The sequence below is a fragment of the Octopus bimaculoides genome, chromosome 6 (assembly GCF_001194135.2).
Source record: "Octopus bimaculoides isolate UCB-OBI-ISO-001 chromosome 6, ASM119413v2, whole genome shotgun sequence".
Taxonomy (NCBI): domain Eukaryota; kingdom Metazoa; phylum Mollusca; class Cephalopoda; order Octopoda; family Octopodidae; genus Octopus; species Octopus bimaculoides.
The window spans coordinates 91,551,497-91,572,292 of record NC_068986.1 but is presented as its reverse complement, the minus strand read 5'-3'; the positions used below and the strand labels follow the sequence as shown (position 1 = coordinate 91,572,292).

Below are 20,796 nucleotides of genomic sequence, written 5' to 3'. Positions count from 1 at the left end.
TCTAACCTAATTGATTGATTCTGTACCAATCTGACTGACTCTTGTTTTATTAATATCCTGCTTCTCATCCCTGCAGAATTTCTATTTTAAACAATTTTTTAAACTCTTTCTGGCTTTCTTACTGATCATTATACCATCTGTCTTTCAATTTTGCATTGGACTGAAATGAGTTGGCAATAAGGTGTATTGTTAGTCATCTCAATTTGTCTTAAAATCTAATCTGTGAGGCCCAACATTTTGTAACTCACTTCTTGCCATATCTTCTTCTGTTACAGTTGCTCTGCACTGACAAGAGCTGCTCTGTTTCACCAAATATTCTATGTCCATTTATATTTGTCCTTACTAGCACAGTAGCCTCTCCTATGCACATTAACTGAAGCCCTTACTGGCTATGTTGCACTTCCTTAGCTCATTTTGTACTTTGTCTTTCGAAGAATGTGATTCTGTTACTACAACGGGTAATTGCTTTGATCTTCACATGCTTTTAGACATTCTTTGTTTGGTTGCTGATGTTCCTCTCTAAAGAATTCATCTCTAGTAGATAATATATCTAAAGAAAGACTAAAACTTTCCATCTTCGTGTTTCTAATGAAATACATTGCTCATGTTTTAATTTTGAAAATAATCAAGAATTCAGAAGGATTTGGTAAAATAACTAACTTTGTTGTTAAGCCAGTGTTTGTAGCAAAACACTTCAAATATTTTTAAATGGAAGGGGTTATATCATAGAAGCAGAAGTGAATTGGTACAAAAAACACTTAATCTTACATAAGCATTTTATTAATTCTTGTTTCTCTGTTTACATTCCTTGTCTTTGTTGTTGCTGTAACCATTATTCTGAACATTGTGTTTGCTAGGTCTAACAAAAGCAAAGGCAGCAGCACTGCAGCTACCAACAACACTGGCAATGGTTCAGGTACTTCTACAACTTCGAAAGAAGAGGAAGAAGAAAATGAAGGATTGGCATTGTTGATTCCAGACATTCAAGAGACTGCTAGAATTGTCCAAATGGCTACAGATAAGCTAAAGGGATCGAAAGGTAAAATATTTCTTTTTGAGACTCTCTTTAATATTTTCCCCATGTCCTGTTTATAGTCCTGAGGCTCGATAACATAACATTTGTCTTGTGATGATGCTTTCACCAAAGAAGTTGTTGTTGTTACTCCGTCGCTTACGACGTCGAGGGTTCCAGTTGATCTGATCAACGGAACAGCCTGCTCATGAAATTAACGTACAAGTGGCTGAGCAATCCACAGACACGTGTACCCTTAATGTAGTTCTCGGGGATATTCAGCGTGACACAGTGTGACAAGGCTGACCCTTTGAAATACAGGTACAACAGAAACAGGAAGTAAGAGTGAGAGAAAGTTGTGGTAAAAGAGTACAGCAGGGTTCGCCACCATCCCCTGCCGGAGCCTCGTGGAGCTTTAGGTGTTTTCGCTCAATAAGCACTCACAATGCCCGGCCTGGGAATCGAAACCGCGATCCTATGACCATGACTCCGCTGTCCTAACCACTGGGCCATTACGCCTCCACCAAAAAAGTTAAACCCAATAGAATGTCATATCACCACTTTGTTCTCTCCTGTGTAATTATTGTTTCACATCATTTCACCAACTGTTACTATAGGTAGTCTCTCACTCTTATACTGTACTGGTATCGTAACCTACTTGTTATATCTGGTACAACAAATTTCTTGTGAAACTCTAGTAAATTTCTTTTTATTTCACTCATTACATCAGTGGAAGATCATCCTTCCTGACCTGGTGTTTGTGCAGCAATATTAAAAACAAATTAAGGATGTATTAAATAAAGTCACCAATTCAACTCTCACATCGAAGAGCAAATTGTTTTGTCTCAAGCTAGTGAGGCTTCAATCTCATATGGTCAATCTGCTAGAAATAACCACCAAATCCCTCTCAAATCACACCCATCTTAATAGAGAAAGGACTTGTTGGGGTGTAGTTATTGATATAGTGTCTACAAAAAAGAAGACGAGAAGGTAATGGCTGGATTGCCTTTGATTATAGATGTTGGATCATGTATGATCTGACCTGGGGTAAGACAGCAACAACAATGATATTGATGGATCAGTTGACATATGGTCAGGGTCTTTTTGGTGCCAAGAAAATTTCCCAGTCTATTTCTTCAATGAACTTCACTTCTTTTACTTGAAAATTTTATCTTCTATCTTGCAAAATGGGGTTTAATCCCGAAGCATTTAAACCAGCCATATCAGACAACTGATCCGACCTACAAGGTCATACCAAAAATAGGCAATCACATCATCAAAATATCAAAACTACAAGATAATTCATGAGTAATTCAAACCAATGTGAATAAATAAGCATTCATTTGATGGAGTAATCTGAAAGCTAAAAAGTTAAACATAGTTGAGGATAAATGTTGCTTTAACAGTTGCCTTGAACCATTTTGAATGAGCTAGTTCAGCTGATTGTAAATAAGTACCATCATTATAAGAAACTGAGGGGGCAATATCTTGCTATTCTCAGTTAAAATCGTCCCTTAAGTGTTGCTTCATGAGAGATGGACTCTGCTATGATGACTGGCTTATATAGTCTAGATCAATGTTTCCTAACCTATTTTCCCCTAGGCCTCATTGTAACGTTCCAGAAAAATGTATGCCCCACTGGTGGTTGGAAAAAAAACAACTTATTTTTAATTTTTTTTTTTATAATTATTTAATACAAAAGAATCTACCAATAACTTTTTTTATTAAGTACTGAGTACAAAAATGAGAATACATTATTGACTAAGAAAGAAAAAAAAGATTTTCACAATTCCATGTCTTATATAAAAAAAAAAAATTGGATCCCTCACCCCACTACAATTTTCCCAGGCTCCACGTAGGGAATCACTGGTCTAGTTAAAGAGGTCTTCAAATAGGGCCCTAACAAATAACTAGTTGCTATTTAGTAAAATAATATTGACAGAAGAGCAGGAAAGAGCATTAAATTATTTTCGTTTCCAAGTTATTGATTCCTGATATTACCATTTTTTTTTACAGATGGTTCCTCAGCTGATAAAAGCAGTAGAGCAGAGGACAAAAACTTATGTAGCAGCACCTCTCTTGAAAACCGTTACATCAATGTCATGAAATCGTTCCAGTTTGGTAAGTTGGAAATTCATTAAAATAGCATTTCTAATTATGTTTTTATTATACAAATAGTTACATAGCAACAGAATCTGTCAGATATTGGTGGTACAAATTATATTTCAATACTGACCACATAGCACAGCATGGTTGTGTGATTAAGAAGTTCATTTCACAGTTATGGGATACCAGGTTCAAATGTCATTCAGGTACTATAGCCTGAAATTGATCATTACTTTGTTGGTGGAATTTGGTTGGTGAAAACTGCAGAAGAAGAAGCCCATCATTTATTTGTGTGTATATGAATGCATGAAAAAATTTCCATAAAATCCATTTGTTACCCAGACAATGTGGACGCACTTAACCACTGAGGAAGTGCATGAAGGTATCTACAAACTGAAGCCCAACAATGCTCCAAGCAAAGGTGATCTAACTGCTGAGACTTTCAAATGTCTTGGTTACCTGTGTGTCTGGAACACTTAGAAAAAGGTGATGGGCATTCTTGCAGTAACTAGCAAGATATTAGCTACATAGACATCACAGCCAAGATATTCAATGTCATTCTACTAACAAAGTCTTCCAGATGAAAATGATCAGTGTGCATGACTAGGTTTTTCAGCAGGACTATATCAGTATAATATGGCTGAATTTTTATGGTTTTTATCAATTTAATTTTATTTTAGAAATTTACTTGAGGGTTGATAAATTATGAAGGAGTCTATGATAGAAGTTTGCTGAATCCTGGTATAGTGACTGTGGTATTGTGATGTTATAATAACAGGAATAATCTTCAGCCCTGTTTGGTAGTATATATGTAATTTTGGTGAGAAGGAAAGACTATAACATTCTGTTCTTTTTCAGAAACTTATGAAATGGTTACAGAGAACGATAGCTTCATGAAATTTTCTACTCCTCATCACTATGAGTCAAATGTTCGGACTTCGGGTTTTATAAAGAATCCATCAAGGGCTCGGCGTTTGGCACAAGAAGCTGTTACTTTATCAACGTCTCTACCTTTATCTGCAAGTAGCAGTGTATTTGTTCGCTGTGATGAAGACCGACTGGACATTATGAAGGTATCCATAACGTTCTGTCCATTGATAAATTAATGTTTACTTCTGTTGGCTTAAATATAAAGGGTCTCTCTCTTTCTCTTGGTAACAGCAGCACTGAGAAATTATCTTTTAGCATCACTTGTGCTACATTCCTGTCAATGTTATGTCAGTTCTTTCTGGTCCTTGGTTGGGTGACAAGTTGTTTCTACTAGCGACACAACAGATTTTATTGTTATTTATTAATCTGGGTAAGAGGAGCTGGCACTAAATAGTTCTTGTAGAGTCTAACTTCATTCTAAAAAAATTTAGTGTGAACCTCAACAGGTTGACATAAATAGGAAAACACTGGCAAGGAAGGAATTCCAGGACGTCAGTTTTTGGATGGAGTGATTTGGATAAGTGTTTAGTGTAAGTTCTGGTCATGATATTACAGTGATAAAATGGTGAGAAGAGGACGAGTAGAGAGGGTAGCCTTGTTGAGAGGTAATGTAAGAGAAGACATAGCACATCTGTGAGCCAGTGGTTGAAGTGTGTTGAATTATGAATAAAAGTGAACTTATGATCAATTGTTTCAGAACCCAATATGTGGCTTCTTTATGCAAACGTCATTTTCTGAAGCCATTGGTCAGCTCATACCTTGTGAATGAAGTAGGGTAAATGGAAGTTTATAGAAGCCTGTTGAATGAATTGTACCTGTAATTCAAAGGTACAATTCAATGATTCTGCCTGAGAATTACACAAAGAATAAACATGTCTGTAGAAAGTTCAATCGATGAGGAGATAACTCAGGAGATTAAACAACTGAATCCTTGTCATCAAAACAAGATTCAGCCCACCAAGTGAATGGCTTTTATTATTTTTATTTTTTTGAAATGTGACCTAAGATGTTAGCAGCAGGATCATCCTAAATACAGGAGCAATATTCTAATATGGATCACACTTAAAGCTTTGCAGAGGGTCAGTAATTGATTGGTTTTGAAATGTTTTTCTGGTCTTAAAGTAACCTAGTTTGAGGATTGTTGACACAATTTCCATCATCTTTGAGCTGTTTGAGGAGGCAGGTAATAATCAGCAATACCAGAAAGACCTGTTTTCATAGATGAAGATAAATCACTAGAAAAAGGTTGAAGAATTTTGTTTGAGATTTTACATTTGATGGCTGTGTGACAATGGAGGAGTAGTTTGAGATGTGTTATTAGAAGCCAAATGAACATCCAATGTAGTGGATTTATCAGGAAGGAGACTTAAGTTCTAAAGTGTGAAGTGGGTGCGGGGCATAATTGCTGCGATCCTAAGATGCTGAACCATAGACCACAAGGCCTTGAGTTCAAACCATAATACTGCTACCATCATCATTATTTTTTGTACTCTTAAGCTACATATTCAGTTCTCTTTCTCCTACTTGTAAAACCAAATATATTTGTATATATATATATATATATATGTATGTATATGTATGTATCTAATTATATACCTGCAATGTTTCTGCTTTCAGGTGCTCATTACTGGACCAGCTGACACACCATATGCAAATGGCTGTTTTGAATTTGATGTCTATTTCCCTCAGGACTATCCCATTTCCCCTCCATTCATCAACCTCGAAACCACAGGCAACCACAGTGTACGCTTCAACCCCAATTTATACAATGACGGCAAAGTGTGTTTAAGTGTTCTCAACACATGGCATGGTCGACCTGAGGAGAAATGGAATCCACAGACTTCTAGTTTTTTACAAGTAGGTACCTCCCTTTGTTTGTGTGTGTGTGTGTGTGTGTGTGTTTCTTTTGGTGTCTGTCTTTATCTCTGTTATATTTATATTATGTAGAACCATTTTTGTTCCCAGATGCATGTGGAACTACTCTCTCTATCAATCACGTGTTATCTGTCATTCAGTTGTTTCTCTTCTCTCCTCTTCCTCCACCCCAACAGCTTGATACTTAATCTACACAAAAAACCCCATTCACAATTACTATCTGTGCTTAATTTCAGGTGCTTGTCTCTATACAGTCTTTGATATTAGTGTCTGAGCCTTATTTCAATGAACCTGGTTATGAACGATCGCGGGGCACACCATCTGGCACAGCTAGTTCTCGAGAGTATGATGCTAACATTCGTCAAGCAACTGTTAAGTGGGCCATGCTGGAGCAGATACGAGATCCATCACCCTGTTTTAAAGAGGTCAGTATTGTAACAACTTCTCTACAAGATTTGACCACTGACAAATTGTTTTCCAGTGGCTTTGTATTTATTTAGATTGATTAGTTGTTTGGTTTGAATTTCTATAGAAAAAAGCTTTGGAGAGTATAACAAGCTTTGGTCAACCTTGGGCTACAGCAGAAGACCCTTAACCAAAGTACTACATGGTGGAACCAAACTCAAAATAATATGGTTACAAAACAAACTTCTTAACCACTCACTCGTGTGTGTGTGTGTGTGTTAGTGTTATTTTTGCTGTGTACTGCAGAGTATTTACACCTGAAAAGTGTAAATATATTTCAGTGCACCAGTGGGATACAATGTGTCCACCTTAACTACTTCCACTAATTGTGTGATCCAAGTCACTTCATTGTTGCTGGCTCACAAGTCCTAATAGTAAATGGGGGATGCTAAGTATGTACAGTTCACTGCTGTAAGTGGTTTTGATTTCTATTCTTTTATTTGTTTGTCATTTGACTGTGGTCATGCTGGAGCAATGCCTATAGTCAGAAGAAATCGATCCTAGGACTTATTCCTTTGGTCACTTTTGTCAAACTGCTAAATTACAGGGACGTAAACACACCAACATCAGTTGCCAAGCGATGGTGGGGGGACAAACACAAATACACGAACATATATATATATATATATATATATATATAGTCCTCAGTCAATTCGTCCAACCCATGCTAGCATGGAAAGCGGACGTTAAACGATGATGATGATGATATACACATACACAACAGGCTTCTTTCAGTTTCCATCTACCAAATACATTCACAAGGCTTTGGTCAGCCTGAGGCTATAGTAGACACTTGCCCAAGATGTCATGCAGTGGGACTGAACCTGGTACCATGTGGTTGGATATATGCCTATAAACTATATAACTAAATAGTTTAAATTAGATTATAGCGTACAAGTTCCAGTGATTAATGGGCAGTAGTTGTTGTAGTTAAGATCCAAATTGAGTTGAGCTATAATCAAAACTGTTCCAGCCATGAGCAGCTCATCATTTTTCTAAGACCTACCATCTTTTTGTGATCAAAGAAGATGAGTAATTTGGTTGCTATTTCTAGCATGTTGAGCAACTAATGTAGATGTCTTTTGAGCTTCTGGTCAACTTGATCAAGTACCGTTTCATCTTTTCATTTCTGTAGGAACCCAGGACCACGTATTCTTGGCCTTTTTAAAAGATTTCAGAGACTTGGTTGCTATTTCTAGCGAGTTGAATGACCACAAAGAGTGTTGAGTGGTAGAATTAGTGGCTTGTGTTTCAAGTAAATATTTCACTCCTCAAGATTGCAACTTGTTTGATTTAAAATCTTTTCATAGCAGTTTAGTCCATCCATCTGGCACAGTATGGAGGTAGGTACTTCACTGATCAATTCTTTGTCATTTATCTATTCACATTCTTTTCCTTTCTTCTCCAGGTGATCCAGAATCACTTTTGGTTAAAACGCCATGAAATTTTGTCACAATGTGAGCAGTGGATCTGTGAGATGGAGTCATACAGTCATGACAAACGTACAGGAAGACATATAGCACACAGTACTTTAGCATTGAAAGTTAGTTCCATTTTTGTTATTTATCCTTTACACAAAGTTCTTCCAGTCCCAACACCACATCAGGTGCATTTTATGTAGGAAGTAGTGGCAATAGCTTTGCAAATATTGAAATTTCAAACAGCTGCTGACATGATTTAATTTAAGTTTTTGGTTGATGCCAGTGCCGGCTAACTGGCTCCCATGCCGGTGGCATGTAAAAAACACCCACTACACTCTCGGAGTGGTTGGTGTTTGGAAGGACATCCAGCTGCATAGAAACTTTACTGGATCAGATTGGAACCTGGTGTAGCCACCTGGTTTGCCCATCCTCAGTCAAACTGTCCGACCCATGCCAGCATGGAAAACGGACGTTAAACTATAATGATGATGATGATGATGTTGTTTTAGTTTAACTTCAACAGCCTTGTTACAAAGTTTCTGGATAATTCTGAAACTTGAAATGTTTGAATTATGTAATGAGTGACCATTAGATATTTAATTGGTACTCTCACATAGCTCATTAACTTGTGAGTGTTTTCATATCATCATCATTTAATGTCCGTTGTCCATGCTGGCATGGGTTGGACGGTTTGACCAGGGCTGGCAAGCTGGAGGGCTGCACCAGACTCCAGACTGGTTTGGCATGGTCTCTACAGCTGGATGCCCTTTCTACAGGGAGAAAAATGCTTTTATCTTGAAACTTGAGCAAATAGTTTTTAGTTACATTATTAAATAAGTCCCTGTTGTGTTTTTATGTAAATTGCTTTAGTTATGTATGTGTGAATTTGTGTAACTATCAAACTATTAGCCTTTCCCCTCCTGACTAAAAAATAAAATTTGGTTTGAATTCATGCATCTATTAAAATAAGTGCCAAACTTTTGAAAGTAAGTATACAGAGCAGTGTTATATAATACCAAATATTTAAATGATCAAAGGCCAATAACTATGAACAGATGTAGACAGGAGGAGGCGCTTTAGCCTGGGATGTTGGTGGCACAATAAAATACACCTGGCTGTTGCTGTAAAGTACTAGTAGTATGAGCATGTAGTCATTATAATCTTGTCAGGAAAAAATTGTTTATATATATATATATTTAGGCGCAGGAGTGGCTGTGTGGTAAGTAGCTTGCTTACCAACCACATGGTTCCGGGTTCATTCCCACTGTGTGGCACCTTGGGCAAGTGTCTTCTGCTATAGCCTCGGGCTGACCAAAGCCTTGTGAGTGGATTTGGTAGATGGAAACTGAAAAAAACCTGTTGTATATATGTATATGTATGCGTGTATATATGTTTGTGTGTCTGTGTTTGTCTCCCCCCAACATCGCTTGACAACCGATGCTGGTGTGTTTGTGTCCCTGTAACTTAGCGGTTCAGCAAAAGAGACCGATAGAATAAGTACTAGGCTTCCAAAGAATAAGTCCTTGGGTCGATTTGCTCGACTAAAGGCGGTGCTCCAGCATGACCGCAGTTAAATGACTGAAACAAGTAAAAGAGTAAAGATCGTTAAAATTATATATATATATATATAGTGTGTGTGTGTTTATGAATAGAAAAGACATTATGAAGTATTTAGAAATAGCTTGTAGAGATCCGATAGGCCACATCTCAAGTGAGTCACATGTTGCTAGTCTTATCTGACTTTGGTTTATTATCTTTGCAGAGACATTATAATCATCTAAGAGAAGAGTTTTCCAAAATGGACCCACCATCTGGCATGGAAGGAGAGGTTGCAGACATCCCTGAAGAAACTAAGCCTGAATTTTCCCATAGTAAAAGCTACACGGAACTTGATGTTGAAGAGGGACCCACTCAGGTTGAGCCGATAAACTTAGACATCACTGACCCCATTTCGGTTCTTGAATCTCTGCCTTTTGGGCCAAACAGCATTGATTGCTGACAGTGACTACCAACAGCTTGCGCTTTTGAAGGGCTACCTTAGGAAACCCCCCTTTAAAAAATAAAACACAAAAACTAAGAAACACCACCCCAGGTGGTGGTACTGGGTGCTGGTGAGGTTGGTGAATTCTTCAACTTAGTACACACTGAAGAAGCTTTACAATCCAAATTAGAAACAGGTGGATATGAACTGCTCCAGAAATGGGGGAGAGAGAGAGACACACACACACACAAAATGAAAGAAAACACTAAAAATTTGGAGCAGAAAAATTTTGAGTTGTTCTTCTTGTTGCTGTTGTTGATATTGATGTTGCTGCTGCAGCTGCTGCTATCTGTCAGTAATTCAGACTCTGAGGATCAACTGAATTCTGGATGTCTGTTTAGTTGCCAGCAATTTGAAGCACCAAAACCTCATCATTGTTCCCCTCCTCCTCCCCCTCTTGCATGTGATTTTCTTTTGAAGTGGTACCATCGGCAGAAAGTATTACATATGTCAAATACATACATGCATATATGTGTGTGATTTTTTTTTTTTTCTTTCACCCCCAGTCAGGAGGCTGTCTATGTGTGTATCATTGTGTCAGACAGGCTTTTACTCCATCAATTCAAGATTTTGGTGACAGTTACTATTTTTTTTTCTGTTCTTGGAAAGCAAATTAAATTTAAAAGGAAAAACAAAGGAGTGGGAGGGATTTTTTTTTTTTAGTTTTCCTTTTGATACCACCCCCGATTAACCTCTTAAACTTTAATTTTTAATTTTTTTTTTACATAAAAGACTTTGAAATGCATTAGATTTCCTCCACCCTTCCACTTGCTTTTGTCAAAGAAATTTTTAGAAATGTGTAACACAGTACGGTAGTCTCTGGGTGATATTATGGCTGTAGAGGATTTTCAGGGTAAATTGGATGGAAGATAACAAATATGATATTGTTAATGAAAGTTCTTTGAAAGTCAAATCCTTAAAAATAACCTGTTGGTCCTTTTCTTAGAGATGATGGCTGAATGGATGAGAATTGAAACTTCTGGGAGAAGTATCTCACTGCTGGAGTTATTTTGCCAAATAACTTGAAATTATTTGGCAAGGGACCTCTCCTAAGGCTTCGTTTCAGTTCATGGAACAATTAAGAATATTGTCCTTTGCCAAGTCACTTGAGGAAAAGTCCTGTCATTATTATTATGGCAGAAATCAGTGGATTGACTGAATTGTTAGAGAGTCTGATGATATGCCAGTATATTCTGAATTCAAAACTCACAGAGGTTGACTTTGCCTTTTATCCCACCGAGGTTAATAAAATTAAGCACTAGTTAAATATAGGGGCCAATTGGTATTGACTAAAGCCCTCCCTCAAAATTTACTGACCTTGTGCCTAAATTAGAAACAACTTTATTTACAACAGGGGGTGATGGAATGGCAGATTCATAAGAGCAATGCCTTGTTTTGGCTTTTAACATCAAATTAAGCCATGGTCAACTTTACCTTTCATCCTTCCAAGGCATCAATGACAAAGTACCAGTCATATACAGGAGTCAATATAATCACCTGTTACCCTCCACTCCAAATTTTTAGCTTTGTGCCTGTGTTAAAAACTATTATTATGGCAGAATTGATAAGGTACTTGAGTGAGTTCCTGTTTATGATCTGCTGATGTCCACTTTGATTTCATTTTTATGGGTGGGTGTGATAAAATAAAGTGCTAGTTATACACCTGAGTTGATATAATCATGATATTCAACATTTTTGGCTTTGTGCTAAATACATTAGAGGGAAAGAAAAAAAAATCTACCTTTATTCGTATGTGAGGATGATTATTATTATTAAGTGGATTGGCAGAATCAGAGCTTTAGACAAAATGCCTTGCTGTATTTATCCTGGTTCTTTATAGTGTGAGTTCTAATGCCTGCCAAGGTCAACTTTGCTTTTCATTCTTTCAGAGTTGAAAAAAATAAAGTACTAGTCAAATACTGCGATTGATTTAATCAATCCCCACTACAAAATTGTGGCCTTGTGCCTATGTTAGAAACTGTTATGATTTAAGATGGTGATAGTTACTGGTTGACCCTGTTGGTAAAGTTTCTGTGATGGAAAGATAATGAAATAATTTGTGCACATGTGGAGAATATGAACACACATACATACAGTGAAACGTAGGTATTTACCAGGATTCCTTATCTCTGTGATCCATTCCCCACCCCCACACTTTGTTAAATCCCCCCCCCCCTTCCCTGTTATTCTACTCATCCTAAATCCATCTGCTGCCCTGCTTCTTTTTATACTGTTGTACCATAATGATTTAGATTCAAACCAAAGCTGCCACTGGGTATTGTCAGCCCATAGCTCTTACACACACACACACACACAGTTGTGAGTGCAGGGGGGTGGGGCATGCAGTAGAAGTATATTCAGTAGCTGCTGCTTTTATCTTGGCCTCTCAAACTGTCATTATGCAAATGTGACTGTGAAAGGAGGGACTGAAATTGGTTTGGTGAGAGAGTTGGCAAATTCTGTGTTCAATATTAAATGTGACACGGATTAATGGTACTTAATCAAGCCTCCTTCAACTCAGGTGTGTCTACCCATATATCTTGAGAGATTTAGTCAAATGAAATAGACAATGGAGTGTATTAGAGGTGGGGGGGGGGCGGCGTAATTTCTATAGTCAGTCTTGAATATGTATAATAGATTTTTCGGTTTTATTTCTCAGATCTCCATTTCTTATATTCATTATTTTTTTTCTCTCATTCAGCTCCCCAAACTTTAAAATCCAGCTCAGCTATCTATTTATTGTCAGTTCTCTTTATGCAGATTTATCACTTCTTTTAGCATTTGTCTGATGCCATTGACTTATTAAACTGACATTTTACATAAACTGCTGTTCTCTGTTTGAAAAGCTTTAATACTATAGAAAGTCATTTGTTAATCAAGTTTCTGTCCTGGTTTAGCTTACCGCTAGATTTAGTCTATAAAATACAATAAAAAGTAGATGACTATGACAGAAAAACCAAAATTGTAATATATTGATGACAGCAACTCAGTTTATAGAGAGTGGGGAGGCTGAGAAGGAAGCTTTCAAAAATTTTTTCCCCTGAGTCAAATCCATTTTACCCAGTCTGCCCATAATCTCAACTTGTGTACCTATTTCTCTCTCTCTCCCTTCCACTGTTTACATGTTCTTATCTATTTATATAACTTGTCATACCTGTTGTATTAGCTTATATAGGCTGCGCTGGTATGATATAAAGCTAGCTTATAAGATGAAGTGAGTGCACTTCGTAAGAACCAAAGGCAATGATACAGAAATTACCTCCCCTTATGACTAACTACTGTACAAATCCCTCCTGTTGAGATTCATTTGTTCTCTGAATCGCCATCATTATTGGTTGTCACAGGTGTGAGAATAATTTGTGGTGAGTAGAATCAAATCTGATCTACAATTCCATTGCTTCCCAACTGGAACACCCCACACTCTGTCTACACTTTCACATAATCTCAGGTATTTTGTGTCTGTGTAGGAAAAGAAACCAGATTAGATTCAGTTCTCAGCTGCTTTGTTCTGTCATCACTAAATTACTTTTTAAATAAATCAGGAGAATGAAATGTTAAGTTCCTACTTTGAAAGTTGTTTTGTATGCAATTATTAGTGCAGAGCCAAATGTGTTAGCAAAGCGCTGCAATATTTAATTACACTCCAAATACAACTTTCACTGAGGTTGACTTCGCCTTTGGGAGTTCAGATTTAATCTTCACAACCCACCTCCCTATATTAGGGCCTTGTGCCTCTGTTAGAAACACATAATTGTTAACATTTAGTATTTCACTTGGCTCATTAATCCAACTCAAGGAAAGACAAATGTTAAATTTATTCCTTGCTGTTCAGTTATATTTTACATAAATTCTCTTTTCAAGAAATATTGTGGTATAAAAAGTATGTGATAGAGAGATAAGCAACACTGAGACTTAGTGTGTCTAAAAAAATTGTTGTTTTTTTTGTTTTTTTTTCAACACTAAAAGTATCATGTTCAGCATTAATAACGACAGGCAGTGAGGTGGCAGAAGCCGTAGAATGAACAATTAAATGCAACATTGAAACTGAATACCAAGTTCAAATTTTGCTTGGGTAGGAGGTCAACCTATGTCTTTCTTGACAATACCTATTACAACTTTGGTCTTGTACCTAATGTTTAGAAATCATTAACTATAAAGTGTCCCATTTAAAGAGGTTTTTTTTTTTTTTTAAATACTCATGTGATATGCTGTGGTGACTGTCAGAACAGAGACACTGCAACAGTTTCACTGGTTTGTAGTAGTTGTTGTAACATCACTAGGCAGCCATGGTATCCATGGTGATAAAATATATTAAAAGAAGAAAAAAAAAATCAAAGAATATATATATAAATATATATAAAATTATTAAAAAGCAAACAATGCAGATACTGCCATACTCCTGAAGATGGTTGAATTAATATTTTGTGAATACTTAGGAAAAAAAAAATAAGAGGAACATTGGGATGGAAACCAACTATATGGGGGAATGGACAAAAACAGAAAGGGTTATAAATTGCAGGAAATGGAGTCTGGTATTTTAATGAATTTGTAAAATTGAAAAGAAAAAAATTTGAAGTAAAATTTTAAAACCAATAAAATTGATCATCTGTATATCAGACTGTAAATTTAGATGTGAAATTAAATTTAAGTGTTTTTTTTTTTCTTTGTTTCCCCATGAATCTGTTTTAATTTTAATTTCTATTTGTTTACATTTTGAGCTTAAAAGGGGAAAGGGTTGTGAACAGAGGCTCTTGCTTGAACACATGTAGATTTATCCACAAGTACACTTTAACTAAAATAACCAAGGTGTCCTAACCCCTTTTTTTATATGAATCCACAAGAGATTGCCTTCAGTTCACATTTAAATTAAAACCTTTAATTTTATTTTGAAAACTTTTAGTTTCAAATACCAACTTAATAATGAAAAGACTATAAAGTGAAATCTAATTAATGAAGTCGTGTGACCATGACATGGCAAAAAACTGTAGAAAAAAAAAAGTAGGTGCTCTTAATTCACAATTCCTGGCTAGCTAGCAGTATCATCATGTTGGAATCTAATGAACTGTCCCGATTACTGATGCTTTTGTCTAAACAATGGGTTGACATTGAATCAGCTGATAAAACTTTTTGCTGATCCAAGAATTGGAGAGAGAGCGAGGCAATCATTTGAAAAGTGAATTGCCACTTTAGAACATAACTGGGCAGATTTTGACTTGTTGCTTATGAGGAAAGAGAAGGGTGAAGAATCTGAAGTATTAAAGATAGATATTAGATTGGTTTGAAAAGTTAGAAGTGAAAACACAGCCTGGAACCTACTGTTGTTGCAACTGAAGATGTGAAGGAAAAATTGAAAGGTTTACAAAGTTTATTCACAAAAGGGCTAAGGCATTGCTGTAAAATAAATGCAAACATTTGAAAGGAAATTAACATAAAAGATTCTAAGTTGGATGCATTTATTTTCTTTTTTTTATGAGTGTGTACATATGATAGTAATTATCCACAATGGTAGATAACTTAATAAAATCATGACTCAAGCTGTAGACTTATTGTGTTACAACACATCTGGAGATTTTCAAAAAATATAGTCTTGACAGAAGAGAGCAGTAAACATAAAATAATGGTTCACTTTCATCACTTTGTATCCTAAACAATATCATCCAATTTCAAGATAAATCCATTTTTTTTTTATAACTATTCGCAAGCTAAGAAACAATTCAGTATCCTCCAAAACAAACACTTGAGCTCACTAATGTTGGTCTTGCACAAGACACTGTCAAATTTATCTTGGAATAATATCAAAACAGTCTCAATGTTAAATAATAAACCTTAATACTGACTAAAACATAATATACAATGTTAGGTCAGAAATAAATACGTATCAACTATTGACACTTGTGTTAGAATTTCACAATGAATGGAAGAAACACATCCACTGTTATCAATGAAACACTTATGTGACCGGAGGACTTTGAAATTGCTTGTGTGTAAATCGGTCAAAACACTTCTGTGAACAAAAATATGCTTCAAGAGGAAAAGTTTTCTCTGATGTTGAGAGCAACGATGCTACCATAAAAGAGATGTTGGCATGATAAATACAGTGAATGAATTTTGCCACTACAACTTCACCACACCAGCAGCGTTTATGTGATCGTATCAGTTCATGTAAATCTCTGTACATAGTTTCACAGTAAGGGATCCTGAAAGAGAAAATGAAATGTTCCTGTAAAATAATCATTTGTATTTCAAATCAGTTATAATGCCAGGGGATGCCATGTCAGAGAAAATGCCTTATGATATTTAGATATTTCATGAGAAAATTCAATCGATCCCACTAAATGAAAGTTATGTAACACTTCTCTCTCTCTTGACATTTGGAAAGTGTATCCAAGTCAGAAATCATAACTGAAAGAAATATATCTTGGATACAATATTATAACAACTTGATAACTTCATCTTTAAGACAGATGTTGATTTGGTTGTATTCTAGTAGATTGAGTAATCACATAGCTCTATTGTTGCATAGAAAATCAAAAAATAGAAAAAAGCTTTAAAAATAAAGAAATGTGTTGCATTTGTGAAATCAAACTAAATCTAATCAGCACACAAGAGAAGCATATACATTTCTTACATCACAAAGACTGGGTTTGATGGTGCAATAAACTTACATATATTTACAACTGGAAAGGGAGATTTAAATGTACTTTTAAACCTGATTAAAAAAAAAAAGGTATTATAGTTGGTTGAATCAATAACTGTAGATGAATGGTACTAATCAAAGACTTTAGAGAAGTGGAAGATTAAGTCAACCTGGCTGTGGATTTGAACCTATATCTCAGGGGTTCTCAAACCATTTTTTATCTATGGACCCCTTTAGTTATTTTTTTCTAATGGATCCCATAGTCATTCGATGTTCAAAAACTAGTTTCATAGAAACTTCTTTGAAAACTCCTATTTTATTTTTCACACATTAACTTGTTTGAGAAAAAATACCCAGCTGTTTCATGTAATACACACCGATGCACAGATCTGCAAAATTTTTTCAGGGACCCTTAAAACACTTGTGAACCCCTGTCGAGAACTACTGCTATATCTACAACAGTGCTCCTCAACCCTTTTTCAAATTGCAGTACACTTATATTCTTTTCAAAGTTTCGCAACACACCTGAACTAAGAATATAAGGAAAACAATTATATTCAGGTTACACCATGGCACACCAGTTGTGGAGCACTGATCTAGAATGCAGATGTATGAAATTAAATGCTATTTGGTCTACTATAACCCCACAGGCTTTCTTCCTAACATGTTTAATCTAAACCCTTCAATCTTACATGTACTGTCTTGGACACTTGACATATATGTTTGTTATCTTTGAAGTGACATGGTAGACAATAGACGTAGATTTAGATGACGATGACAATTACCATGTGATGTGTGAATCTACTTTATGTGGAATTATCAGAGCTTGCATTGAAACAGTTCTCTGTTCTGTAATAGCAAGGCCTGGTCAATAGCAGAAGAAAACTAACCACATGACTCACAAGTGGTTATGGATTTTATTTCACTGCATGGTACCTTGGGCAACTGTCTTCTTCAGTAGTATTGGATCAACCAATGTTTTCTGAGTGAAATTGGCAGAAGGAAACTATTGCAGCCTGTGTGTTCATGTGTGTCAATGTCTACATTCTAAACGTCTCAGGAAAAGCATTGAACTATAAAAAAAGAAACAGTGACAATAACTGACATAACCTGCCAACAAAATTGTTCTATAACTCAGCATTTTTGAAGGCAAATGGAATGAAAAATGAAGTCGTTTGCTAAAGGTTCAGATGTTACTACAGTCCTTATATTGTACTCGCCAGCAAGGGATCTAACTCCTTACACTCCAGTCTGTGAGCCACCTTTCAAGAAATAGCAGCCAACTCTGCCTCAAACTGTGCCCTACTGTCTTAAAAAAAAGACCTGATGAAATAGTCATGATTTGAATGCCTTTAAACATATGTATTTTTGGCCAGGGTTAACTTGAGGCTCAACAACAAATCCAGTTTGCTTGACCAACAAAATATATTGTGTACTGACTTTATGAAGAGGGAAAGAAGGAGCCCAACTGAAAAAATAATTGCTGCAACAAATTAAACCAACTCCTGCAAGATTGGACAATAAAAGAAAAAAGCTATAAAATGGACTTACTTGTTATTTATTATGAATTTGACACAAATGGACTGCAATGAAGGAAGTTCTAAACACTGTCGAAGAATACGATGTGGTGTTGTAGAAAAACTATTGTGTGACAAGTCAAGTTCATGAAGACATAATTTGATGAAATTGGCAGGCAATAATGGCAACTGGTTGTTAGAGATGTCTAAGTTCTGCAGAGAAGAGAGGTTACCAATATTGATGGGGAGTTGTTTCAGTTGATTGCGGGACACTTTGAGAGTTTGTAATTTCCTCAGATTGTCAATATGAGAGGGAAGTCTTTGAAGCTGGTTACTGCTGAGGTCTAAGACAGATAAGTTATCACACAGGGGTGGTTCAAGTAGAATTTGGGGGAAGTTGGAAAACTGATTTCCCTTCAGGATCAAGTCAGTAAGAAGAATGCGACTGAAGGTCTTGGGGAGCTCTTGCAAGACATTATCGGTTAAGTCCAGATGTTGCAGGTATTTCAACGAAGGTATCCTGGAGTCTAATTTCTTGATGTGACAACCAATTATTTTCAAGCTGACAAGGGAAAATGGAAAACCCTTCAAGATGGGGTAATCTTGTCGTTTCAAGATGGTAAGTTTCTTCTTGCTGTTTTCAATTTGCTTTGGTGTAATTGCAGATAAAGTAGATAAGTTTGCTTTTTGTTGGGGACATTCTCCCTTTAAGCTGGCTTTTAATACTGTGAGAAAGCTTTTCAACTGAATGGAATCTGCCTAAAATAGTAACAAATAAATAAAGATTTATAAGGTGAACACTTGATAGCAAAGAAAGAATATAAAAGCAACAAAAGAGATTCATCATCATAATCATCATGGTTTAACGTCTGCTTTCCATGCTGGCATGGGTTGGACGGTTTGACTGAGGGCTGGCAAGCCAGAAGGCTGCACCAGGCTCCAATCTGATCTAGCAGAGTTTCTACAGCTGAATGCCCTTCCTAACACCAACCACTCCAAGAGTGTACTAAGTGCTTTTTACATACCACTGCACGAGGACCAGTCAGGCAGCACTGGCAACAATCATGCTCGAATGGTGCTTTTTACGTGTCACCGACACAGGAGCCATTTTGACAAATGCTTCCTCTTCGTCATGAACTGGACAACACCTTGAAACTGATAGGTGGTGGTAGTTGTTGTTTGGCCCCTGATTTCACATGTTCAAATGGACCTACAAATAAAATGAGTTTCAACTTCCAAAAACTAACCAAGTTGTCTTTCCTTAAGACACTAGGATATGACTGGAGAGAAATTTGATTACTATTTCCTGTAGGCCAAGCAACTACATAGAGGTTTACTTCTTGACTCACTGATGCAACCATTTATTGAATATGTACACACAGGCATACATTGGATTTATAAGGTTTTAAACAGCAACACATTCTGCTAGTGAGTTGTCATTGATCATGAAAATTTCTTAAGTTCACATCATTTATAGGGTTAGAGTTAGGGCACAGTCAATTAAATAGATTACAATACACAACTGATACTTGTTTAAATCAATGCTGAAAGGGATACAAGGCAAAGTCGACTCAAGAGGGATTTGAACTCAGATAAAGTTACATGAGCTTTCTATTGTTTCTGCTATTAAACAACCCAAGAGAAAAACTGGAGCTGGATCTACTGACAACATTTTGCAATATCTGTGGTCATGGTTTACCAGCATCTTTGGTGAAAGAGCAGAGCTATAAAGTTACTTCATTAAATTTGCACAAAAAAAAAGAAAAACTTGTATACACATTAGAGAGAGAGATAACAGAGATGAAGTCCTAATTTTGGAGGTGGGGTATTTTATCAAATCACCCCACCATGAATACCTGATAGATGGAAGGGTGAATAGCAAATTTGACCTTGGATTTGAGTGCAAAATGTAACCTAAGTAGCACTAAGCATTTTGTTTGATATTCTACCAATTTTGTCACTCCATAGTCCTAAAAATAAAGACTTCTGATTTTGGCACAAGGCCAGCAATTTTGAGGAGAGGGAGTTCATTGATTCTATTAACCCCAGTATTTCATTGACACTTTATTTTAAGAACCTTGAAAGGATAAAAAGTAAAGTTGGTCTCAACAAGATTTGAACTCGGAACAAATATAGCATTTGATATAGTCACACACTATACTTGAAAGTGCAGCCAAATCCCATTCAAATCAAACTGTATCATCTTTAAAAAAAAAAGACACTGAAATATGTTGTAAATATACAAAAAGATGGGATGGTCATGGTTGGCATACTTTTGGTCAAGTTTGACCAGAGTCCCCCCACACACACAGAGTATCAACCTATGTATAGATAGGAAAATTGTGAAAAATATTAATTTATGATAATCCTAATAATTTTACAATAATTACAATTACAAATGTCATTCAATTTTCAAAATTTTCTTTGTTGTTTTTCGAATTCTTGGCTGTAACTATAATTAAGTTAATCAATACTGAATTAGCAATATTGATTTACATTGAATCTGTCTTACCCCACCTCTACTGTCGGACCACTTAAAAATCATTCCATTGATATTTGAGGAGGTGGGGAAAGAAGTCTCATCATTAACCACAAAAGAGACCCCCACCACCTCCGTGTGGTCACCTGACTTGCTAGAAATAGCAGCCTACTATCTAAAGTACAAAGATACATTGGACAATGTAGTTCCTAGTTTATATATATATATATATATATATATATATTGTTGTACTTGGGGATGGTCATATTGCCAGTTTAGCCAATAAAAACACACGCACTGTATATTTGGTGTT

The 20,796-nt window shown here is 36.2% G+C and overlaps 2 protein-coding genes across 5 annotated transcripts in view; one reads left to right on the top strand and one right to left on the bottom strand.

Moving 5' to 3' along the window:
- The window catches only part of LOC106873672 (baculoviral IAP repeat-containing protein 6), a 134,715-nt gene extending 120,186 nt beyond the window's left edge, over positions 1-14,529 (top strand). For both annotated transcript variants that reach the window (XM_014921126.2, XM_014921127.2), the window contains exons 54-60: positions 858-1,039; positions 3,029-3,133; positions 3,977-4,191; positions 5,666-5,905; positions 6,160-6,348; positions 7,797-7,931; positions 9,572-14,529. In XM_014921126.2, the coding sequence (XP_014776612.1) occupies positions 858-1,039; positions 3,029-3,133; positions 3,977-4,191; positions 5,666-5,905; positions 6,160-6,348; positions 7,797-7,931; positions 9,572-9,808 (1,303 nt within the window). In that variant the 3' untranslated portion in view covers positions 9,809-14,529. The remainder of the gene's footprint in view (positions 1-857; positions 1,040-3,028; positions 3,134-3,976; positions 4,192-5,665; positions 5,906-6,159; positions 6,349-7,796; positions 7,932-9,571) is intronic.
- A 672-nt stretch (positions 14,530-15,201) lies between these two features.
- LOC106873673 (leucine-rich repeat protein 1) overlaps positions 15,202-20,796 on the bottom strand; it is a 42,697-nt gene continuing 37,102 nt past the window's right edge. The window contains exons 3-4 of one of the 3 annotated variants that reach the window (XM_052968970.1): positions 18,039-18,763; positions 15,202-16,047 (exon numbers count right to left, since the gene is read on the bottom strand). In XM_052968970.1, the coding sequence (XP_052824930.1) occupies positions 15,801-16,047; positions 18,039-18,763 (972 nt within the window). In that variant the 3' untranslated portion in view covers positions 15,202-15,800. The remainder of the gene's footprint in view (positions 16,048-18,038; positions 18,764-20,796) is intronic. The other 2 variants (XM_014921128.2, XM_014921129.2) reach the window with 2 other exon arrangements.